Raw genomic sequence first — 25,605 nt, forward strand, 5'->3', positions numbered from 1 at the left:
AGAGGAGAAAATGCACTTCAGGTGTTTGACTTACAGTAAAGTATTAGACAGTGTAGTTGTACATTAATTAAATTAATCTGCAGCTGCTATCCATTAAGCACCAAAAAACCTTTTTTTAACTCTGTACAACAATTTTCAACAGAATTAAGTAACAGATAAAACATCAAATATGTTAACGAACAGCATCTCCCTTTACCACTGATTGTTTCCAGCCAGGGCCTCCATGTTCTCTCTAAAAGCTTCATCTAACAAGCTAATAAAGTGGAAGTCGTTATAAACAATTTGTAATGCATTGAAGTGCTTTTGGCCAGACATAAAAACTAAATGAACCCTGTAAGAAATTATGGCTTATGTTTGAACACTGATGACTCAAGTGCCATGAAGCTACGGTGAGCTACAACAGGGAGTAAACAATTTCAAATAAAAGGATTTCTTCATCTGCATCTACATCTGCTGTACATAATAACACCACCCTACTTTAAAAAGAAGTTATAAAAAAAATGTTGTGCTCCTGATGCAAAGACTCTGCTAGCTCAACACACACTAATGACTGTTTCAGTGCTCTTTTTGTTTTTCCTTAAGGTCTGAATCCTAAAAATGCTTTAAATACATAGCCTAACATTCTCTGAGTTTTGTATATATATTTATATTCCATATTTCCATTTAAACTCTGTTATGTCCATTGGACCATGTTGGTAATTAGTGTTTTCACTTGGGATAGTATGAGTACCATAGCTTATCACGTCCTTATTAAAGTTTCACAAAATGCATCACATCTTATTGATATCTAATGTCATCTAATGTCATATCTCGGCAAGCCTAAGTGCTCAACACAACTTCTTTATTACTATTGGTCACTTGCTTTGGACGCTCAACTCGCAGTTTCCACATTTCCGACCGCATTTGAAGGCGGCCTAAAGTTGCATGTGCAGCAAAGAGTGACATCTTGAGGCTGTTGTAACCCTCCATACTGTGCTCCACCTACCTGCAAACTGTTGCTCTCTTTCTCTCTCCCTCTCTCTCTCCACTCCTCAGCAGAAATGCAGCAGAGCTTGATCTGACTTGTCCTGCCTGCAGCTGGAAGTGCCTTCTTGCTCTCCGGGATTTTGTTTTTGGGTGCTTTTTCACACACTGCGATATGGCCATTTCTATTTCTCTCCAGGGTTTGGGGCTCATCATACTCGCAGCAGTCCTCCTCCAGACTATCGCGGTGGCCGTCAGTTTTATGTACTTCAACAAAGTCCTGAATACGGTGAGATAAACGTTTGTTTTGCCCTTAATCTAACAGATTTAACAGATAGTGGGTGGATCTAAAGAACCGGGTTAAAGAGGAACTTTGACTCATATTGTCATATTAACTTTACTTACAGTTACAGCACAGAGCTTTAATAATGATCCACCATTAATTTTAGAGGGATACCACACCAGTGACACAATTTTAAGAGTCTCAATAGGATTATAGGCATGGGACATCAGATAGTACTGTCCTGAACTGAAAATTTACAACCATAGATAATATGTAGGCCTAATAATAATCAAACCTTATGGCACATTTCATACAAAAACTTGTGCTCTATTGCATGCAACTATGGGAACATTGAAGAAGGATCTAGTAAAGCCACATATCAGTTAAAATATGTAATGATAAAGCCAAACTTGAACTGATAATCTATATTTCTACTGAGGATTTCTGTAGAACATATTCTTTTAAATACTAAATATATCATGAGATGTGGTGTGAAAGTCCTACTTCACCATGCAGGAATTTTCTCCCCCTCACTGGACAATGAGAGAGGTGAAAGTTGGCAAAGTAGATAACAGAAAACAATCAGAGGAAATGAGACTAGTTAGGAGAAAGGGAGTTGTGACACCCAAAAGCAACATATTTCAGACTTGAGCAGCTATTATGACAAGCAGGAAAAGTTGCTAAAACCCATTCATAATGCTGACAGAGCTGGTCCTGACATCTAATTGGCTGATAGTCTCAATTAAATGTCCAGCTGCACACCTGTGACCACTTTAGAGTTAACTGCATGTAAAAGCATCCACCTCTACTACTGTATTTTTGCTTAATGTAACGACCAAGGGACTATATTGTTTCAATGAGGAATGTTTTGTGCGTGCTTTTTAAAGTAGTCCAGATTTTGATTTGGTTTTCATTAATCATGATGTTACACACATGACATTATGCTTTACATTGAGTATTGGCAGAAACATTTTTGCACACTGCTGCTCCACTGCTGTACTGATATCAATAAAAAGCATGGCCTATTGTTTCTTACGGAGTGTGTTTGTTGATTGATCAAATGCTTACTCTATAAAATAGTTATCAGATTAATAAATTATGAAAACAATTGTTAGTTTCAGTAGTTTTTTAACTTCTTTTATATTGACAGATGCAGGAGAGCTTCTCTCGGAGCAGCGTGTCTTGTCTGATGAACGCAAATATGCGCTTTGGGTATGAAGATTCAGCAGCTGAGGACAAGAAGAGTGACCCCTGCTGGCAAGTCACTCAGCAGCTGCACTACCACATTGAGAAGGTTTGATTTATTTTGTGTTTAATCTAACATCAGTTTGTGTTTCCTAATAGGGTTTTTTTTCACAACATAGTAGGAAAACCACAGGTGTAGTAAGTCATGCGACAGTGAGTCAGTGTTCACATTACCAGGACCCTGAAATTGAAGCAGCTAAATAGAATTCAGCCATCATAATTTTTATTATTTACTCCTGTAACATGTCAAAATGTCTTCTGTATTAGAAGGCCTATTGCAAAATGCTATGTTAGAGAAAATCAAAGCAGTCTGATATTTTTGGGGGAGGGGTTTGTTTAGAAGCCGCTGCCAATTTTTTACAGCACTAGAGTCATTTTAGTGTTGCTGCATTTTTTACAGAAAAATGCACTTATACTTTTTATTTATTTTTACATTACATATGGCTACTCATGAGCCACTGGGGAAAAACTGTGCATCTCGCCCATTATTCTCCATCAGCTTTAAATAACACTGACTCACGCAAAGGGGAAGAGTGCAATTACAGGTCAACGGATGACATATTGATAGTCCCAGAGTGAGGATGGGATGATTCCCCAGTGACCTATTAATGTTGTTAATTTAGATTTAAAGATGTTATAACTCCCTAAAAGGCACAACAACTGAAGTGGAGAGGATACATTATCTCTTTTCCGTATCTTTATCTCTCTCTCTCTCTCTCTCTCTCTCTCTGGTTGTTTTTCTTTCAGACCATGGCAGACAGATTCCAGAAGGAGATATCCACTGCTATGAGAAGTAAGAACAAAGCCCACATTGACTATCAATTACTACTAATTGGTATAAGTATGACTTTTTCCACTAAAAATGTCTTATTTGTGTTTCTTATCCATCTGCCTACATTGCCGTAGATAAGCTGACAGGAGTGCCTCCTATCCTGAACCCTGGGGTCCGAGGGGTCCCTCTTCCCAAAGTTGCAGCCCACGTGACCGGTGTCGTCTCCTCCACAGATCCTCCAACAGCAGAGGGTGAGGGTGATATTTTTATGTGGTGTAGAAGTAAATGTGAATGCCAGATATACAGCAAGGTGTTTTTGTAAGCATAATTGAGAGCTGTGAAGAATTGTTACTCTCCTGACACCTAACCACAACACCCATCGACCCCGTAAGCAGCCACCTTTCCAGGGCCAGAGGTGAGGAATGTGCTTCGAGGCTTCCCAAGCTGCTCTCAGATTCAGTAATGTCTTCATACCTACCTTTCTGTCAGGACCTGCAGATGTGCAGCTGCTTTACTCTTCTCACAACCTGGAGTTTCCCACAGTTATCTTTTTGTGCCTGTCAATGTCTCAATTATTGTTGTACAGCAAATAAGCAGATAAAGGAGTATGGCAGTCCATACAAAATACAGTACTCATTAATTATTTTTTAAAGATTATATTAATAGAATAGTTATTTGACAGTTGAGAGTATAGAGAAGCAGGCGAAAAGGGGGGAGAGAGGGGCATTGTAAGTGGAAGACATCCCAGCTATAATCTAGTAGTAGTAGTTTAGTATAGTCTAGTTTTCATCTATTTTACTTCAAAGTCTGTTCCATCACCACATTTAGGGACATATACACCTGTAATAGGGAGGAAAAGGCATCTCAATTCATTAAGAATACAACTATCAAGCAAGTTTACTATATAAGCTGGCTCAATCATTATATTTCATTAGTTTTTGATGTGTTAATTTTGCCATATAAAAGTTTCCAACCGGCCAATTGAAGCTGTTCTGTTTTGAATTTCTAATTTTGGTGAGGCAGCTGGTATTATTCTCCTCAAAGCCATTATGTGTAAACGTTTTTTGTTACTGAATTCTTAAAATAAGTTTTTGTTTGTAGAAAAATGAAATTAAAGTTTGTACAGTCTACTGTATGTTGATGAATGGGCTAAACCATTTATCCCAGTATCCTAGTGTTGGATTTGCAAGGAATTGTGGGGTCACAGTGTCTTTTTTGATACTAACACCGGGGGCGCCAAAGTCAACAAAATTCTCACTCCACACACATACAGTAATAACTTTAAGGATTTTGGTGTCCACAAGGAATGTATTTCAAAATATCATAAATCTGGAAGGTTGATCCCGTGTTTCCACACACACAGACACCACTCTGAATGGCTGGATCTCATCTACTGGTGCTTTTTAACATGTGGTTGTTTTCACTCAACTTAAAAAAAACATGGTAGAAATTAAAAATACAGATTTTTTCTCAGCACCAGCACATATTGGAAAGGAACTTGTTGTTCTGTGAGCACATCTGTAAGCATTATTTACAGACCGTACATTTCTTTAACATTTGTTTCTTATTTGACAAGCAGTGACAGTTTAAACACATTTCAAATGATTTATATTACATCATAGTGAACAGGCTCCACCGCCTGTGTTTATGCTTGTACATGTGCATACATGTGTGCCTGTGTGCCGTTTCAGGCTCTCGGAGCAGCAGGGGCTACCTGGGGGAGCGCATCAGAGCGTGGGAAGGCCAGAGAGGTCTGTCCTTCTTAGAAAATATGGAGCTGAAGGGAGGAGAGCTGCTGGTTCCCAGAGCAGGCCTCTACTACATCTATGCACAGACCTACTTCAGACTATCTTCCACCGGGGAGACAGAGGTGGAGGCAAAAGGGGAAGTGGGGGACCCAAAGGAGGAGGAAGGAGCACAGCTTCTCCAATATATCTACAAAAAGGTTAGTCTTTGTGTATCGTATTAAAGGACAATACAGGATTATAATGTGCATGAGAGAAATAATCCATCACAGTGAACATTTATGTATTTGGTTATGGTTTTATGTTTTTCACAATTCAACACACAGTTGTGTCCCAATGTAATAGTGCACACAACTACATACTACTAACTACTGTATGTATTAATTTAATAGTAGTTCCTGCAGTATATGCACAAGTAAAAGAAGGGATACAAGAGGAAACAACTTGTGTTATTTGTTTGAATGTTTTGCAGCTGTAAGCTCCTTCATTCCACTTGTGCATTGCATTGTGGAACAATAGTGTCCATCAAAGGCACACTCATTAATCAAGTATATTTAGTATGCAAACATAACACGTAAGGGGTTAAGTATACTTAACTTTGTCACTTTTCCAGTGTGAATGCACGAAATTCTACATGTAATTTTGACAGCTCAGCTTGTTAATGGAAACAAACCCTGAAATCTCAGTCCTTGAGTGCACCAATATTAAGAAATGAAGATGTTAATTTCAGATTGTATCAGATAAATATAATCTTAAAAGCATAATGTTATATGCTAATATAATGTGCACAGGGCTAAATAAACGCTTTATTTCCCCAGGGTGAAAATGTAGTTGTGTGCCCCTACTGACCCTCCTGTCTTCCCAGCTGTTGTGCATTGTGTACATCTGACATAGCACAGATTTATATAGTAATATGCCCCATGTAAGTGTTTATGAACTAAAATTGCATTGCAACTAGATTTTAAGTCAGGGCTCCTGCAAGATGATTATCAAAAATAAATTTCGCACTTCATCAGATGTATTAACAGTCGATCATATTGCCATCAACTTATTGCCACATAGTGAACTTTAGTCTCCCTGAAAGTCCTGGGGCCTAAAGGCAGTTATAATCCAGTTTTGGTAATGCAGGATACATCCTCTGTTCATGCAAGTTTTGATGTTTGATTGTTTTCATGGTGTTGTCCACAGATGAGTTCGTACACAGTTCCCATCCTGCTGATGAAATCATCCCGGAGCGCCTGCTGGCCTCGAGGTCAGGGGCCCGGCCTCTTCTCTCTGCATCAGGCTGGTACTGCGTTTCTACAACCTGCCGACCGCCTCTTCATCACTGTTAGCAATGCCAGTGCCATGGAGATGGACGGGAGAGCCAGCTACTTCGGGGCCTTCCTGGTGGGCTAAAGGGTAGAGAACCTCACATAGAGATGTCCTGGACTGGGCTGATTTTTTGAAAAAGACATCGACAGTGGAAGACCCAAATGTCAGGGGTTTGCTTGATGATATGAGCGTCTGTCTGAGGGTACAGGAAAGCAGAAGAATGGACTGTGAGGAGTGCAAAGGAACTTCTTCAGGGCCATGATGCTACAAGCTTATGATCAAACTGATCTGCAGTGGCAGACTCTCAGTCACCCAAAATGGCATGGGGGAAAGAGCCATTTGGTGTGTGTTTACTCCAGCAGTGACAAAAATAATTGGTCGCAGTTAAACCTGACACAGGATATTAATTCTGTTTTTAAAGCTGGCAAACTGAATGCAGAGTAAGATGAAGAAAACTTGGATCAAGTGGTGCATTCAGTGCAGTGCAGTACAGTACAATAGATACAGATTAAATGTTGTGCTCTCGTGTGAATGACTTCTATTGAGCGTCAGAGTTGTTTTGCCTGCAGGTCAAACAGTCAATTGATTTGCCATTTGCAGGAAATGACAGTGCTGTTGGACACATGACACTTGACTGCTCTTTTATGAAAAAAATATGTATTAAAAATACCACAAGACAAGATTTAAGTTGTAATTATGGATGAAGCTTCTTGTATGTTTACAGTACGTGGTTAAACTTTTTGAATGTGTGGTGTGAAACAGATCTTTGGTGTCCTGTAGCCTAAAAGGAATGCACTGATCTAGTATAAATGAGTGTTTTCTGACGCATTTATACTTCTGATATTTATGATATTAAATTAGTTAATACAGGGCACATTTCTTACAATTCCCAGGCCCTGTTTTTGAACTAATTTTGGTTGGACTTCAGTATAATGCACATTTATATAGTCACATTTTTCAGGGCTAAACAATATTTGCACCTTGAATTTCAAAGGTTTGCTCTTGTCCATTTGAAAGGCAGCAGTTCTCATTTTACCACAAGTACTTCTCCGTGGCAGTTCTGGAGATTTCAATCATATCACATGATCCTCCTCAGCAGTCGGAGTGAACCCAGTTGCCCAGTGGTGAGATTGTTTTAGTCAACTGCTATTTCCAAGGTAAAAAAATGAACTTTCAAACTCAAATTTTAAGCCAATGTGGTTGAAAAGTCTCATAAAATATATATTTCTGTGCCAACTCCATCTGCAGAGGAAGATTTTGCGATATGATTGAAAGCTCCAGAACTATTGAGTAGACTTTGTGGTGAGGTTTTAGTATTTGTACCATTTTCCAGATATTTCCTAGCATGAACAGGGGTGGGGGTTGTAAATTACAACTACAAATCTCCATCCATTGCTTTGTGAAGAATCTGTGTGCACATTTGTGGTAAATGCCAAATAAATTAAAACGTTGATATTTTAAAGCAAACTTGAGTCAGGTTCTCTTTCTACACAAAAAAAGACACAAAACTGAAAAAGTAAAAAACTATCATTTAATTCATGTTGTATTACATGTTTCCATATTATGGCAGTGAATGTTTCAGCAATAATAAGAGTCACTCCTCAAAAGAGTTTTTACACTTACAAAAAAAAACAATACCAAAAACTAATCAGGGTTCAAGTAATGCCCAAAAGAAATACATTTTGAAACACACGCAGGAAGATAGATCATATTCGCTGATCACACTGTAATCCACCTGCTACTTCCTGGCCTGTGAGTGGAGAACCAAGGTGTTTGGTCAGCCTGAGTCCTCTCGTTCTCTCTTCTTCAGTCTATTTTTTTTTTTTAGTCACCATGACTGGACTGACAAATATGTTGTAGTTACAGCTGAGACAGTAAACACAAAACACAGACAAATACACAGCCTCTTGAGTTATAGGAGGGCTTCAAGGTGCTTTAACCAAAACACAAATGTAAAAAAAACAAACAACAAACAAAAAGAAACAGACAGTGGTACCAAATCTGAATACTTGGTATCAAAAATAGTCTCTGATTTGGTCTGTAATCAGTCGGGACACTGCAACTTGAGAGGGCGGGGGAATGCACACTGACAACCTATGGCTTCAGTTTATCTACACACACACACACAGAGTCATGTACAACCCCATAATCAAAATGTAACGGTGTAATATTTGAGAAGACAAGTCAGTTATAGTCTATAAATGGCAATACTGTAAACAACAGCGTGTGTGCACGAGAGCTGGGAGGCTCCTTGTTGGTTGCTCCTATTGCTATGGTAACCGAGAATGGTTTCAGTTGTAATTTGGCCAATCAATCAAACTTAAGTGCTTACAACCCACCCATCCGCCTCCCCGCTGACACTACAACAAATATCAGCGAGCGGGCGCACACATGTACACACACACACAGTCCCTCACTCACAAACAACATTACATTGAAACTGTGGATCCAGCCAAGTGCTTTGACATTATCTTTGCTGCCTGTACAATGCCTGCATCAGTCAAGTTCATTAAGACAAATTAATTTAAACAGCCGACAGTACTTCGATTGAGCGAGTCGAGATTAGAAAAAGGCATACAGTCTTGTGTGAGACGGGAACTTCTCCACAGATTATTAGTCACGAGATTCATTCACAATTAAAGGTGTGAGAACATACAGGGGTTAAGGATTAGTAAGGGTCGTCCTGATACCAATTATGCATTTCTAAAAAAACATACATGGAGTAATACTCAAAACATGGAAAATGCTCTAACAAGTGACTGCGATATGATGTTTTTTGTCATTATGCACCAAATATAGTCCAGAAATCATACATACATACATACATACATACTCATACACTTGAATCTATAATTGTGCGCACACACTATTAAACACAAAAACCTGGTATGGGTTCCTATTGCCTCTTACAGTATGACTGTGGTCTATGAACAAAAAGCACCTCTGATATACAGAACAGCCTTTGAACCGAGTATAAGTGTTTTAACTACAGACAGGCAACGACACACACTGGCACACAGGCACAATACAGGAGGCTTTGGCACACCCATGCTAGTCTTACTACTCAGCATTTTCCAACACAGAAGAAGAGAAGATTACAGGACAGGACAGACCCATAGCTGCCTTTTTGAATGCCTCCCCCCTCTAATCTGGAGGGAAGGTGTAGGTTTGTCTGACAGACACAATGATCGGCCGTCACATTCAATCAGCACCAAGCTGTCTTTTTTTCTGTTTTTGGGAGTCGCAGCCTCTCATCCGATCAGAAGCTCCTCGTAGTTGGGCTCTTGTGGAGGGCTGGGCGACAGGAAGGCCGTGGTAACAGGGGTTCCCGTCGCTGTGGCGACGTTAAGGAGAGTGTTTGCGCGGATGCTGGTGGTCCCCGGGTTGCGGAGCGCAGCGGCCGCCGTGATGCTGGTGAGGTTGATGCCGAGTGTGAGCCGCGTCTGCTCCAAGGCTTTCTCTGGCACGGCAAAGGCCTCTAGCTTCTTCTCACCGTTGGCCATGTAGGAGTTCTGGCAACCTCGGCAGATACAATCCAAGCACGCCTGAAAAAGACAACACAGAACGGACGAGGAACGTGAGTGTATTAGTCACATAAAGCCTGTAAAATTACCTCTGATCGCACAAAAAGTAACTTAATGTTTGTGAAAATGATTGTCCTTAAAAATACAGCCACCCTTAGTAGGGGGATTAAACTTGTAAATACTGTGACACAAACAGTTTCTAGATACCATGAATTAAAAAAAGGAATTTTTGTTGTGGATTCAGGTGGTCTATCACTGCCTCTTCAAGATTTACTAATTCCATTGCTTCCCTCTCAAACTGTCACAGCTGCAACGATTAGATGACCGACAGAAAATGTATCGCCAACTATTTGGATAATCGATTAATCGCTTTAAAAAAATGTAAAAAATTGAATTTTCTGGGTTATTTAGTCACAATTTCTTTTGACATTTTATAGAACAACTAATCGATTTATCGAGTTAAAACAACCGTGACAATACAGAAATCATAACAGAGAGCCATTACACTTCTTTGGCACTGATGAAACAAACTGTTACTTGCTGTTAGTAAAATGGGAAGATTATCTCACAATCAGTTCTTTTCTGAATTTATGATTGTGGGGGATATAAAAGCTGAATCCAAAAATATCATTTGTGCAACGGTCATGGTCTCACCTTGCGGTTTGAGTAACAGGGACACCGTTGCCCCCTACAGGTCAGCACTGAGGGATTCTGGGTGGCCCTGCCACACTTGCAGCCTTTCTTCTCCACCGGCTTCTTATATGGAGGTCTGACAGGCGCCGGGGGCACCAGGCAGCCTGTCATCAACCGCTGGTCTTTGCTCCGGTCTTTGTTCTTGGAGCCTCCACTGCTGCGGGCCTTGGCGTGGGGCTTTTTAGGGCCCGGATCAGCGTGCTTCCTGGCACCTTTACTGTGGTTCGGGACAGGGCGACTGGGCTTGGGAGGCGCCCCGTTGGGAAGGGATGAGTATGTGTGTGCTGGTACAGTTAAGGAGGGTGCGGGCGGTTGAGTGTGCAGTGTGTGAGAGGGGTTTGGAGTGTGTAAATGAGAGGAGGAGGAGCCCTGCAGGATGGAGGCAATAGGAAGAGGTTTCACTTTCTCCCTGTCACTCTCTGAACGAGATCGCTTGCGATTAAGGCGGAGTGGTGTGGGCTTGGAGGCTGGGGGAGGATCCAACGAAGATGTGTGTATGTGAGCACTGAGGCTAGCCACTGTGTTAGTCCTGTCTGTTTGCATCTGTGTGTAGTTGTGAGTCGTGTCCAGCTGTATGTACATTTGAGTGTGTGCTCTGTCTGTGGCGATGTGTGTGTGAGTGTGTGTCCTTTCTGGGTGTGTATGAGGAGAATCTCTGGTGGGCTGAATGGGATTCAAAGTGTGGAATACATCATCCATACTAAGGAGCAACACCTCCCCCTCCTCCAGCTCCCTGCTGCTAGATTCCCCGTCCCTGAGTGAGCACACAGTGCCTGGAGTTGGGGCTAAAGGTCCAGTGGTCAGACTCAGTTCCAGACCACCACAACCAGTATCGGACACAGAGAAGCCTGCCTGTGGCTGCTCCTCTACCAGCTCACATACTTCCAGCTCTGGAGAAGAGGGATCCTGGTCCTCCAGCACATCTCCGTTGCATTCCTGCGGTCCGTTGGAACAGGGAAGATCAGAGGAGGAGCTCTGTGGTACAGCTGAGAGCTCTGCAGGAACAGGTGGTGCCTCTGTGGGGGTCAGGGACTCTGGGTTAGAGGGATTCACATCTTCCTGTGCTAGACCTGGATCCTCTGTCTCTATCTCGTCTTCATGTGACATAAGCACCTCCTCTAGCAATGCCATAACCTCTGGAGACCCTCCTACACGGCTGCTGATTGACTGCAGCAAAGGCGAATGAGTGACATATAGGCAGAGTTTCCTGTAGCACTGCACCAGCAAGGAGAGCTGTCTGTTCTCCTGGAAGCATGAATAGTCCTTACATCTGCGGCACGACGTCCTTATCTGCATCCTCTGGCCTTTACAACCCAAGCAGACGTAATGCTGACACTCTGGATGTGTTGGGGAAATGGGATTCTGGAGAAGTTTACCTGCGATAAAAACAAGACGCAGCTGTTAATCCACTTTGCAACCAGAAGCAACGGGCAGGACTCATTAACATCTTCTAGCTTGTGCCAGGCTGTAATTACCATCAACGCTGCAGCTAACAATCATTTTCATTATGGATTAATTTGAGGATTATTAAAAACTACAATTAAAAACTGCCAATCACAATTTCCCGGAGCTCAAGCTCTTGTTGTATCTGGTTTATGAAGATATAAAAGAGAAAAGCAGCAAATCCTCCTTTTGGAAAACTGAGTGACAAGTTTTTTTTCTTCATTATTAATTAATCGCTTATTAAAACAGTCGCTGAATAATTCTCCATCAATCATCTAATTATTTAAACTCTATATACCAACTAAAGCATTTCAAGCATAGCTGAGAAATCAATATATTTTACACAATTTGTGACAATGACATCATCTAAGACTGTAATTGAAATATATCAAACAATATCTTAACCTTCCTGTTGTCCTTAGGTCAAATTTGACTCATTTTAAAAATGTTTTTATATCATAAATATGGATTTATTTTGTCTAATTGCCTAAAAAAATACATGGATGTTTTCATACTACATTCATTGAATTGGGTGATACTTTGTACTTTATGCTTTATTATAAACAGTCAAACCAGACTGGGGTCAATTTTGACCGAGGAGGACAACAGGTGTGATTAAGTGCTCCCATTCAAATATTTGAAATGGTTTTCAAAACAGTGTCCGGGCTAAACTTTGTTACATACACCAGTTTGTGATAATCCATCAACATATTTTCCTCCAATTTTAAATTTAGTCAAAATATTCATAATTGTTACTTTTTTTAAACTCAAAAATGAGGTATCATTTCATTTAAATGAGACAATAATTTCCAGAAATAAGTTGGAATTAAGTTGGCTAAAAAAGGTCTAACAGAGAATTGGGTGATGATTTATACTTGTGCTTTATTAACAATCCAAATTGACCCAAGAGGACAAAAGCTGCTGACGTTAAGACAACAGGCAGGTTAAATCATGTTCACATGACTGATTTCCCTGCCTTACATCACCCAATCCACAGCTCTCATTAATTAATTACAGCATGAATGCGGAAATATCCACAAAAAACCCCCCACAAACATAACTGCGTGACAGGCTGAGGTTATTATTGCTATATATCAATCTGTGAATTGTGCCCAGCTCTGAATGCAAGCTGTGCCAGTGTTGATAGTCCTCTGGCTGAGCTGAGTGAGTAAATAAACCATGAATAGGAAACACATGGCTCATGGCAGCAGGCACAACAACAGAGGAGTCATCTGTCTTAACAAGAGGACAGATGACTGGGGCTCAGCCTCGGTTGCTAAGGGAGACCACGGCGGAGAGCACGACAAACCGCACACCCACACACACTTCACTCAGCATGAATAGTTAAGGTTATGAAACACTCAAAGTTAAATCGATTCCGAAACCTATGAGGATATCGCAGTGAGGTGGCACAAGACAATAAGAGATGAGTGTAAAAGTATTTTAAAAAATGGGTTTGGTGATGCTTACCACAGACGAGGCATGCAAGCGACTGCCGAAAGAAAGGTAGTAGTGTGTACATGTCTGCGAAGGTGTGGGGCTGCCGCGGGTCACACTGCAGCACAGCCCGGCTGGCAGACACGTACAAGGTGGTTGCATTAACAGGGTTCATAGCGGTGTGTGCTCCGCAGCCTGCAGCCTCAGGGAAGCACGGCCCGGGAGGGGGGAAGAAAAAAATCCAAACTCCCGCTGTGACGGAGCTACAGCTAGCCAAGTCTCAGGGTGGATGGAGGAAATATAAACTGCCCCCGGTGGGAACAACAATCAGTCACCAAGAGTGTGTCAGTGCAGACATATGAATTAGTTATAATCACAATAATAGACAGCGACCATGGTGAAGCGGTTATCAATACACGCGCACAACGCTAGCCCGACAGGTGGCTAGCTAACGTTAGCATCAGAGGTTTGTTGTAGTTCCTATTCAACAAACAGATATTTCGGGTTGCGATTTAAGTTTATGTTAATACGGATCACTTCGAGTGTTGTTTATAATTACCCACATTATCACTAACGCTGCCCCAACAGCTAACATTGCAGTCAAATGATCACACGATCCATAATCAAAAGGTTAGCATTGTGTAGCTAGCGTTAGTTTCCAGACATCAGCCAAAGGCTCTACACGAGAGGTGGTCTGAGTGGCCATAGGACCCACTCAGTATCCAACGCCGTCTTCCTCGTCGATGCCCCAGCTGAGTGATGGAGCAGCTAGTAAGATCACAAATATGTTTAGTTAGCAATAAGCTAACTAAACTCAGGCGCGCACTTGATGTAAACAAAGCTAACCAGCTAGCTTTAGCATTAGCTAGCCAAAATTAGCTATCGAAAATTCAACCGTAACCCCCCCGTTATACCGCACACGAAGTAGGGAAACGCAAACCGTAAATTGAAATCCTGCAATTTTGATGCGATTGACTGTAATACTTGGCGAGCGACAACCGAAACATAGCTAACTAGTCGGTTTTTTTTTTTTTTTTTTTTTACAAATGCATCAATCAGTCGATTTTCCTCGCATCAACCCCTCTCGACCAGTCAGGATAATCACGCGAGACTTCACCTAGTTACCCTGGTTACCGTAGTGTACCAAAGGCGCCTTCATTGTGTCCTAAGATCCTTTAAAAAAAGTATCAAGAAAATAATGTAAAGAAAAATCATTACAAGTAAAAGTCCTGCATGTAAAATCATACTGCAATAAAAGTACGTAGGCCTAAGTATTAGCAGCAAAATATACTTAAAATATTAGAGTAAAAGTCATGGTTTGGCAGTGTTGGGGAGTAATTAGTAACATGTAATGGCATTGCGTAATTACAAATTAAATGTGACTGTATTATAATTATTTATTAAAATGTGTAGTTAAATTACAGTTACTTATGAAAATGTTGATGATTACAAAGGGGAGTTACATCTGAAGTCAGACCTTTAAGATTTTGCTCAGGAAGAGGATTTTTCCCTCGTTTTTAATGTTAATAAATACATATACTGCTGTTTTTAATTATTTGAAATCAATATTTTTTTATATTTTATAAATAAGTCATGATGTGGGCTTATTTGGAGCACATATGGGCTTAAATGGTGTCACAGTACCAATTAAGCCCATAAAATATCCTTATTTTATATTCCAATATCTACATTATCTAATCTGAATACATTTTCAAATGAGAGATAAATCTTGCTTAAGTGCCAAGTGTCAATTTTCCCTAATGCCACACATTTGCAGGATATTGCATTTCTGTTCAGTCATTTCGGACTGTATATAAAGTCAGTGGTTGAGAGTGCCAGAACAATGGTTTCCTCTATTATAGAACTGAATTGGCTAAATGCATGTTTAATGATTTAAAATATGCTTTAGAGTGCATATTTAGGGTGGCTTGCAATAGTGCATTTTGCATCTGTGGAGTTACAAATTTGATAAGTTCACACTGAATAAAAGTGCAAATGAACCAAAAAAATCATTTGGCACCAGCAACACAGCCTCCTCAGAGGCCAGTGTTCAAAGTAAAAACTGAATTATATGGTTCTGCAGCACATGATTTGATGAATTGATAGGGACAGAAAACATGACGCAGTATGATTACAGTTGGATGGGAGATTACATTAATACTCTCTGTGTCATAATATGGCTTGTTTAATCGAAATCAATTCTATTACTCCAATGTTTGATGTTTTAAGATAGATATTCAGTTGAAAAACATAAAATAATCTTAAATTTTCCGATAAAAAAAGCTAATAGGTGGACGTTGAGTTTAGAATAAGACTTTTGCCTGCAATCAAATTTTATAGGCCTGGAAACTCTAAAACAACAATGCCCCTCCTCTGAATCTCTCTGAATTTGTGTTCACAAATGCAGGATCAATGCAGCCTCTGTTCAATTATATTTGGCTCTTTTTTACTGTTAAACTCGATATCTAAGTGGGGGTCTGTGAACACCAGAGGACCAGAGGAAGTTGTTGCTCAGAGAGAAAAAAATAAGTAATTTCTACATGCCATTATTTCACTGATCTTGAAGTTATTATAGTGTTTAAGTCATAATAATGTAAACAAGTCTTATGCTGGATTCTACGGACATCATTACTCCTATTAAACAGGGTCTGTTGCCCTAAAAGTAAATGAATACTTTGCATGAAAATACAAAATTTCATGTACATGCTTGGAAACTAATTTGTTGAATATTTTGCCCTGGGTAACACCTGTCAGGCAGCTTTTATTGGCACACATAGTACCTTTTGATAAACAATGATATACATCAGGCCAGCTGACAGTCTTGCCTGGGCCCGGGAAGAGATAATCTTAGATGGGCCCCCACGCACCCGGATTTCTCATTTTCCCTTGCTCTTCCTCTCCTCTTCTCTGCTCTGCTCTTCCTCTCCTCTCCTCAGTGTTGGGGAAGCTACTTTGCAAGCATACCTTGTAAAACTACATGTAGTTCAGCCTGACAGTAGTTTGAACAAACTACCCCTGGAGAAATGTAGTTGGTAAAACTACAGCTAAAAAAAGTAGCTTTAGCAACTACTTATACTCATTATACTCATTTAACTCAGCGTTAAATAAATCAACATGTGGTCTATATGAAACTAAATATAATAGCCTACAAAAAATTCACATGCCAGCAGAAATATGCCTCTCAACTCAGTTTTATTTTTTTAAAGAAAAAAAGCTGACATGTTGGTCAACATACTGTAGGTTCACCATAGACATGTTGGGTAATATAAAGAGAAAATGAAAATCCTACCCCAATACCCACATGTAAATCAGAAATGTAAATCAGTCTACAAAAAATGTAATAAAAAACCCAAAGAGGCAGACATATTCTAGATCGGTGTGTCTTGAACAACAATGTTGGCATGTCATGACATGATTCATGCCTTTTTTTAAATTATTTTTTTATTTTTATTTAAAATAACATTTATATTATATAGGTCTTTTTTTTATAAAAAATATTTCATGTGCAGGTGGTCGAGTGGTTAGAGCACATGCCATATACGCTGCTAAATAAAGGCGTCCATGCCAATAAAATATTTCATGTTATTGACCGAAATTGTAGTTTGTAAATTGAGTAGTTAAACTACAAAAAATGACCCAAAAAGTAGTTGAAATACTTGACGCAGCACAACATATGAATGTAGTTTAACTACCAGCAAGTTACAGCAAATTGTAGTTAAGCTATGTAGTTCAACTACATGTAGTTTAAGTCTAACCAACACTGCCTCTCCTCTGCTCTTCCTACTCCTACTCTATCAGACTCGGTCATTTTAGTGGGCCATAGTGCAGGATCGCTGAAATACTTGGGTAAAGTTAGAAAGAGATTGGCAGATTCGAACTTCAGCTATCAATAGCTCACAAACGAAACATTGTTAAAACATAAAAAATGTCTCTTTCCTATCGTAGTAAGGTAGACTATTGACTACAAACTCATTTTCGCCAAAACGAGTCGTCCTCTAGGCTGCAGGAAATATATTGCTCTCTATGCGTTGCGGGCGGAGAGGCGATCTCCACTTTTATTCACTGTAGTCTCACCAAATTCACTCCACACACCAACGGTCACCTGATAATCACACTACAACAGTTATTTTTACAAAATGTGCTTGTCATGTGCTGTCGTTCCATTGATTTCCCTTCAATAGCTTCAATATTATACACAGTAGTCTTCACTATATTCACTCCACACAACAAGGGTCACCTGATAATCAAACTACAACAGTTATTTCAAAAAAAAAATCTTTTTGCATATTTTTGGGGAATTTTATTGTGAAAAATCGTCAATAGCGTTAATATTATACATTGTATACCCCATCCTGAGGAGGGCGGAAAGGGCGCAGCTCAAGAGATTGGTTGGCGTGGGACTCAGACCAGACCTTAGGATGGAATACAGGATTAGGGCGCAGCAGCACTCCAGCATTCCCAGGCAAGAAGCGGCAGCACTCTTCATGCACGGAAAGGGCATGTAGCTCACCCACCCTTTTTGTCGATACAATAGCCAACAAGAATGTAGTCTTGAGCGAAAGCCATTTCAGCTCAACCGTTTCCAGAGGCTCGAACGGCCCATGCCGCAAGGCTGACAAAACCATCTCCAAATCCCATGGGGGGACACCGGGCCTCCTGGGAGAGGGAGCAACCCTACAAGCCCCCCTAAAGAACTGAGCAATAAGGTCACAACAACCCTGTGCCAGTTTACGAGGCCCAACATGGGCCGCCTTTATGGCTGCCACCGTCCCCCTCAACGTCGAGGGAGACTTGCCTGCCTCTAACAGCTCCTGAAGGAACTGAAGGATACCAGGGGCCATACAGGAGAGAGGATCCACGTGTCGTGAGGCACACCATGATTGAAACACCCCCCAACGATAGGAATAAGCAACCCTGGTCGAGGGAGCCCGGGCCCCCTGCAAAGTACCCACTACAGACTGGGGGAATCCCAAGGCTAGAAATTCGGCCCTCTCAGGGGCCATGCCCAAAGCCTGAGGCCCTGGGGAAAAGGATGAAAAAGAGTTCCCTCGGCCTGGGATGGGAGGTCCCGGCGAATGGGTAGCTCCCACGGTTGTCCCTGAAGAAGGGGCGGAATCTCGGCAAACCAAATCATCTGGGGCCAATTGGGGGCCACCAGGATGAGGCTGGACTCTCTGTAGGAGTTGGTGCAGGAGGAGGAACGGAGGGAAGGCATACAGGAGGCCCAGTGGCCACTGATGTGCCATCGCATCCGTCCCTAAGGGAGGATTGTCCCTCCCCATGGAGAAAAAGAGGGGACAATGAGTGTTCTCCCTGGATGCAAAAAGATCTGCCACGGCTGTGCCGTAGCGATCCCATATTCCGCTCACAACCTCTGGATGCAGCTGCCACTCTCCGGGAAGGGGTCCCCCCCTGGAGAGCCGATCTACAGCAAGGTTCTCCCGACCCGGCACGTATGTGGCCCTCAGGGACTTGAACTGGGGATGAGCCCACTCCCATATTGCCCGAGCCAATCTGCACAGGCGAGGGGAACCTAGGCCCCCTTGCCTGTTGATATATGCTGCCGCTACTGTACTGTCTGTTCTCACCAACACATGGCGGTCCTGTAGCTCTGGCAGGAAGTGCAGAAGAGCCAAATGGATAGCCTGCAGCTCCAAAACATTTATGTGCTGCGCTAACCAGGGTCCGTGCCAAAGGCCGCTGATGCCCTTGCCTTCGTGGACAGCCCCCCAGCCTACCAGGGATGCATCTGATGACACCACCTGGCGACGCAACACAAGCCCCAGTACCGTCCCACGTGCCAAGTTGGTCGGCCGCCGCCACCAACGGAGAGCCACACACAGTCTGCGCATCACCAATACGCTGGCCTGCAGATTCCTGTGTGCAAAATCCAAGGTCTAGGAGGCAGCGCTGCACTGGGCGCATGTTCAGAAGAGCCAGGGGTATGACATGCACTGTGGCTGCCATTAACCCCAAGAGGCGGAGACATAGCCAGGTCACCCTGGGCCCAAGCCAGAACTGGGACAAGCAAGCCCTGAGGGCGGAGTCAAGTAAAGAGTCCCTGCCCTGGCATCCAAACACATGCCTAGGAACTCCGTGGACTGTGAGGGCTGGAGCCTGCTCTTCTTCCTGTTGAGGTGCAGGCCTAGGTACTCTAAGTGCTGCTGGAGACGAGCCACATCTCTGCGGCACTGCCCCTCCGAGCGAGCACACATGTTGGCTGGCCTCCAAAAGGACCCGTAGATCACTGGAAGCAGCAGGACCTAATTGAGGTGGTCTTGGCTGTGGGGCTGGTCCCGGCCCCGCAGGATCATACCAGACATCTCTTGTGTGACCGGCAAACCGGTGTCACAAGCCGCCACGCTTTCACCAGCCCGGGTAGCAAAGACAGTCGCAGCAATCCAGAGAGGGGCCCGTAGACCAGCTCTCCCAAACTCAAAGTAAGTGGATATTGTGCACACAAGCCGTCTAAACCCCCCCCCCCCCCACGTAGAATGGAGAGATAGTCTTGACACGATATAGAACATGTGTTAGAATATATATTAATAATTTTTCCTCAAGCTATTTTTTTATATTCAAAGTCAAATGTTATCCACCAATAATAAAATGTAGTAGACCTAAGGAGAACACCAATGCCCATGTTGCAAATATTTAAATCACTCCAGTTCTGAAAAAAAAAAAAGTTTATTGTTTCAGACATTACTGTCAATACTGTAAAAGGAGATCACACCTGAGTCAGAGTCATTTGAAAAGCTTAATAAATGGTTAGATTGCCATCACCTATCAAATAATGAAAAACTATGTACAGATGTTTCAGTTGTGCAAATGTAGCATGATTTTGGTGAGTATACAGTGTATAATATTAACGCTATTGATGATTTTTCACAATAAAATTCCCCTAAAATATGCAAAAAGTTTTTTTTCAGAAATGACTGTTGTAGTATGATTATCAGGTGACCCTTGTTGTGTATAATGATTTTGGTCATCCTACAGTGTATAATATTAACGTTATTGACGATATTTGAAAAATAAAATTCCCCAAAAATATGCAAAAAGATTCTTTTTTCTGATATGACTGTTGTAGTATGATTATCAGGTGACCCTTGTTGTGTATCATGATTTTGGTCATCCTACAGTGTATAATATTAACGCTATTGACGATTTTTCACAATAAAATTCCCCTAAAATATGCAAAAAGTTTTTTTTCTGAAATGACTGTTGTAGTATGATTATCAGGTGACCCTTGTTGTGTATCATGATTTTGGTCATCCTCCAGTGTATAATATTAACGCTATTGACGATTTTTCACAATAAAATTCCCCAAAAATATGCGAACTTTTCCCCCCCCTGAAATCACTGTTGTAGTATGATTATCAGGTGACCATTGTTGTGTAGCATGATTTTGGTGAGTATACAGTGTATAATATTAACGCTATTGACGATTTTTCACAATAAAATTCCCCAAAAATATGCGAACTTTTCCCCCCCCTGAAATCACTGTTGTAGTATGATTATCAGGTGACCATTGTTGTGTAGCATGATTTTGGTGAGTATACAGTGTATAATATTAACGCTATTGACGATTTTTCACAATAATATTCCCCAAAAATATGCAAAAAGATTTATTTTTTTTATGAAATGACTGTTGTAGTATGATTATCAGGTGACCATTGTTGTGTAGCATGATTTTGGTGAGTATACAGTGTATAATATTAACGCTATTGACGATATTTCAAAATAAAATTCCCCAAAAATATGCAAAAAGTTTTTTTCTGAAATGACTGTTGTAGTATGATTATCATGTGACCCTTGTTGTGTATCATCATTTTGGTCATCCTACAGTGTATAATATTAACGCTATTGACGATATTTCAAAATAAAATTCCCCAAAAATATACAAACTTTTTTTCCCCCTGAAATCACTGTTGTAGTATGATTATCAGGTGACCCTTGTTGTGTATCATGATTTTGGTCATCCTACAGTGTATAATATTAACGCTATTGACAATTTTTCACAATAAAATTCCCCAAAAATATGCAAAAAGATATTTTTTTCTGAAATGACTGTTGTAGTATGATTATCAGGTGACCCTTGTTGTGTATCACGATTTTGGTCATCCTACAGTGTATAATATTAACGCTATTGACGATTTTTCACAATAAAATTCCCCAAAAATATGCAAAAAGTTTTTTTTTTCTGAAATGACTGTTGTAGTATGATTATCAGGTGACCATTGTTGTGTAGCATGATTTTGGTGAGTATACAGTGTATAATATTAACGCTATTGACGATTTTTCACAATAAAATTCCCCAAAAATATGCAAAAAGTTTTTTTTCTGAAATGACTGTTGTAGTATGATTATCAGGTGACCCTTGTTGTGTATCATGATTTTGGTCATCCTACAGTGTATAATATTAACGCTATTGACGATATTTCAAAATAAAATTGCCCAAAAATATGCAAACTTTATTCCCCCCTGAAATCACTGTTGTAGTATGATTATCAGGTGACCCTTGTTGTGTATCATGATTTTGGTCATCCTACAGTGTATAATATTAACGCTATTGACGATTTTTCACAATAAAATTCCCCAAAAATATGCAAAAAGATATTTTTTTCTGAAATGACTCTTGTAGTATGATTATCAGGTGACCCTTGTTGTGTATCATTATTTTGGTGAGTATACAGTGTATAATATTAACGCTATTGACGATTTTTCACAATAAAATTCCCCTAAAATATGCAAAAAGATTTTTTTTTCTGAAATGACTGTTGTAGTATGATTATCAGGTGACCCTTGTTGTGTATCATAATTTTGGTCATCCTACAGTGTATAATATTAACGCTATTGACGATATTTCAAAATAAAATTCCCCAAAAATATACAAACTTTTTTCCCCCCTGAAATCACTGTTGTAGTATGATTATCAGGTAACCCTTGTTGTGTATCATAATTTTGGTCATCCTACAGTATATAATATTAACGCTATTGATGATTTTTCACAATAAAATTCCCCAAAAATATGCAAACTTTTTCCCCCCCGAAATCACTGTTGTAGTATGATTATCAGGTAACCCTTGTTGTGTATCATGATTTTGGTCATCCTACAGTGTATAATATTAACGCTATTGACGATTTTTCACAATAAAATTCCCCAAAAATATGCAAAAAGATATTTTTTTCTGAAATGACTGTTGTAGTATGATTATCAGGTGACCCTTGTTGTGTATCATTATTTTGGTGAGTATACAGTGTATAATATTAACGCTATTGACGATTTTTCACAATAAAATTCCCCCAAAATATGCTAAAAGATATTTTTTTCTGAAATGACTGTTGTAGTATGATTATCAGGTGACCCTTGTTGTGTATCATGATTTTGGTCATCCTACAGTGTATAATATTAACGCTATTGACGACTTTTCACAATAAAATTCCCCAAAAATATACAAACTTTTTTCCCCCCTGAAATCACTGTTGTAGTATGATTATCAGGTGACCCTTGTTGTGTATCATGATTTTGGTCATCCTACAGTGTATAATATTAACGCTATTGATGATTTTTCACAATAAAATTGCCCAAAAATATGCAAACTTTATTCCCCCCTGAAATCACTGTTGTAGTATGATTATCAGGTGACCCTTGTTGTGTATCATGATTTTGGTCATCCTACAGTGTATAATATTAACGCTATTGACGATTTTTCACAATAAAATTCCCCAAAAATATGCAAAAAGATTTATTTTTTTTCTGAAATGACTGTTGTAGTATGATTATCAGGTGACCCTTGTTGTGTATCATGATTTTGGTCATCCTACAGTGTATAATATTAACGCTATTGACGATTTTTCACAATAAAATTCCCCTAAAATATGCAAAAAGTTTTTTTCTTGAAATAACTGATGTAGTATGATTATCAGGTGACCATTGTTGTGTATCATGATTTTGGTCATCCTACATTGTATAATATTAACGCTATTGACGATATTTCACAATAAAATTCCCCAAAAATATGCAAAAAGATTTATTTTTTTAATGAAATGACAGTTGTAGTATGATTATCAGGTGACCATTGTTGTGAAGCATGATTTTGGTCAGTATACAGTGTATAATATTAACGCTATTGACGATTTTTCACATTAAAATTCCCCAAAAATATGGAAAAATATTTGTTTTTATGAAATGACTGTTGTAGTATGATTATCAGGTGACCCTTGTTGTGTATCATGATTTTGGATAGTATACAGTGTATAATATTAACGCTATTGATGATTTTTCACAATAAAATTCCCCAAAAATATGCAAACTTTTTTTCGCCCTGAAATCACTGTTGTAGTATGATTATCAGGTGACCATTTTTGTGTAGCATGATTTTGGTGAGTATACAGTGTATAATATTAACGCTATTGACGATTTTTCACAATAATATTCCCCAAAAATATGCAAAAAGATTTATTTTTTTTCTGAAATGACTGTTGTAGTATGATTATCAGGTGACCCTTGTTGTGTATCATGATTTTGGTCATCCTACAGTGTATAATATTAACGCTATTGACGATTTTTCACAATAAAATTCCCCTAAAATATGCAAAAAAAAAAATTTCTTGAAATAACTGTTGTAGTATGATTATCAGGTGACCATTGTTGTGTATCATGATTTTGGTCATCCTACATTGTATAATATTAACGCTATTGACGATATTTCACAATAAAATTCCCCAAAAATATGCAAAAAGATTTATTTTTTTAATGAAATGACAGTTGTAGTATGATTATCAGGTGACCATTGTTGTGAAGCATGATTTTGGTCAGTATACAGTGTATAATATTAACGCTATTGACGATTTTTCACATTAAAATTCCCCAAAAATATGGAAAAATATTTGTTTTTATGAAATGACTGTTGTAGTATGATTATCAGGTGACCCTTGTTGTGTATCATGATTTTGGTTAGTATACAGTGTATAATATTAACGCTATTGATGATTTTTCACAATAAAATTCCCCAAAAATATGCAAACTTTTTTTCCCCCTGAAATCACTGTTGTAGTATGATTATCAGGTGACCATTTTTGTGTAGCATGATTTTGGTGAGTATACAGTGTATAATATTAACGCTATTGAATATTTTTCACAATAAAATTCCCCAAAAATATGCAAAAAGTTTTTTCTGAAATGACTGTTGTAGTATGATTATCAGGTGACCATTGTTGTGTATCATGATTTTGGTCATCCTACAGTGTATAATATTAACGCTATTGACGATATTTCACAATAAAATTCCCCAAAAATATGCAATTTTTTTTTCCTGAAATAACTGTTGTAGTATGATTATCAGGTGACCATTGTTGTGTAGCATGATTTTGGTGAGTATACAGTGTATAATATTAACGCTATTGACGATTTTTCACAATAAAATTCCCCAAAAATATGCAAAAAGATTTATTTTTTTTCTGAAATGACTGTTGTAGTATGATTATCAGGTGACCCTTGTTGTGTATCATGATTTTGGTCATCCTACAGTGTATAATATTAACGCTATTGACGATTTTTCACAATAAAATTCCCCTAAAATATGCAAAAAGTTTTTTTCTTGAAATAACTGTTGTAGTATGATTATCAGGTGACCATTGTTGTGTATCATGATTTTGGTCATCCTACATTGTATAATATTAACGCTATTGACGATATTTCACAATAAAATTCCCCAAAAATATGCAAAAAGATTTATTTTTTTAATGAAATGACAGTTGTAGTATGATTATCAGGTGACCATTGTTGTGAAGCATGATTTTGGTCAGTATAGAGTGTATAATATTAACGCTATTGACGATTTTTCACATTAAAATTCCCCAAAAATATGGAAAAATATTTGTTTTTATGAAATGACTGTTGTAGTATGATTATCAGGTGACCCTTGTTGTGTATCATGATTTTGGTTAGTATACAGTGTATAATATTAACGCTATTGATGATTTTTCACAATAAAATTCCCCAAAAATATGCAAACTTTTTTTCCCCCTGAAATCACTGTTGTAGTATGATTATCAGGTGACCATTTTTGTGTAGCATGATTTTGGTGAGTATACAGTGTATAATATTAACGCTATTGACGATTTTTCACAATAATATTCCCCAAAAATATGCAAAAAGATTTTTTTTTTAATGAAATGACTGTTGTA

General features: G+C 39.4%; 2 protein-coding genes across 2 annotated transcripts; one reads left to right on the top strand and one right to left on the bottom strand.

The window, feature by feature from the left end:
* The first annotated feature begins 986 nt into the window (after window positions 1–986).
* LOC134000922 (tumor necrosis factor ligand superfamily member 10-like) lies at window positions 987–7,750 on the top strand. Its single transcript, XM_062440441.1, has 6 exons — window positions 987–1,252; window positions 2,397–2,540; window positions 3,239–3,284; window positions 3,398–3,514; window positions 4,955–5,208; window positions 6,197–7,750. The coding sequence occupies exons 1-6, from the start codon at window positions 1,139–1,141 to the stop codon at window positions 6,404–6,406; spliced, it is 885 nt and encodes a 294-aa protein (XP_062296425.1). The 5' UTR covers window positions 987–1,138; the 3' UTR covers window positions 6,407–7,750.
* Window positions 7,751–7,915: 165 nt separating this feature from the next.
* Window positions 7,916–14,443, bottom strand: msl2a (MSL complex subunit 2a). The gene is made up of 3 exons (XM_062439691.1): window positions 13,453–14,443; window positions 10,501–11,915; window positions 7,916–9,867 (listed from the first exon to the last, which is right to left on the bottom strand). The coding sequence occupies exons 1-3, from the start codon at window positions 13,592–13,594 to the stop codon at window positions 9,574–9,576; spliced, it is 1,851 nt and encodes a 616-aa protein (XP_062295675.1). The 5' UTR covers window positions 13,595–14,443; the 3' UTR covers window positions 7,916–9,573.
* Between the last annotated feature and the right edge of the window lie 11,162 nt (window positions 14,444–25,605).

The sequence above is a fragment of the Scomber scombrus genome, chromosome 19 (genome assembly GCF_963691925.1).
Source record: "Scomber scombrus chromosome 19, fScoSco1.1, whole genome shotgun sequence".
NCBI lineage: Eukaryota > Metazoa > Chordata > Actinopteri > Scombriformes > Scombridae > Scomber > Scomber scombrus.

What these genes read in the sequence shown, in the direction of transcription:
- LOC134000922 (XM_062440441.1), top strand. Translation starts at nt 1,139, where the DNA reads ATGGCCATTTCTATTTCTCTCCAGGGTTTGGGGCTCATCATACTCGCA. An exon ending in TCAACAAAGTCCTGAATACG is followed by an intron (nt 1,253 to 2,396) that starts GTGAGATAAACG and finishes TTATATTGACAG; the next exon opens with ATGCAGGAGAGCTTCTCTCG. An exon ending in TGCACTACCACATTGAGAAG is followed by an intron (nt 2,541 to 3,238) that starts GTTTGATTTATT and finishes TTTTTCTTTCAG; the next exon opens with ACCATGGCAGACAGATTCCA.
- msl2a (XM_062439691.1), bottom strand. Translation starts at nt 13,594, where the DNA reads ATGAACCCTGTTAATGCAACCACCTTGTACGTGTCTGCCAGCCGGGCT. An exon ending in GCTTGCATGCCTCGTCTGTG is followed by an intron (nt 11,916 to 13,452) that starts GTAAGCATCACC and finishes TTTTTATCGCAG; the next exon opens with GTAAACTTCTCCAGAATCCC. An exon ending in CCTGTTACTCAAACCGCAAG is followed by an intron (nt 9,868 to 10,500) that starts GTGAGACCATGA and finishes TGTCTTTTTCAG; the next exon opens with GCGTGCTTGGATTGTATCTG.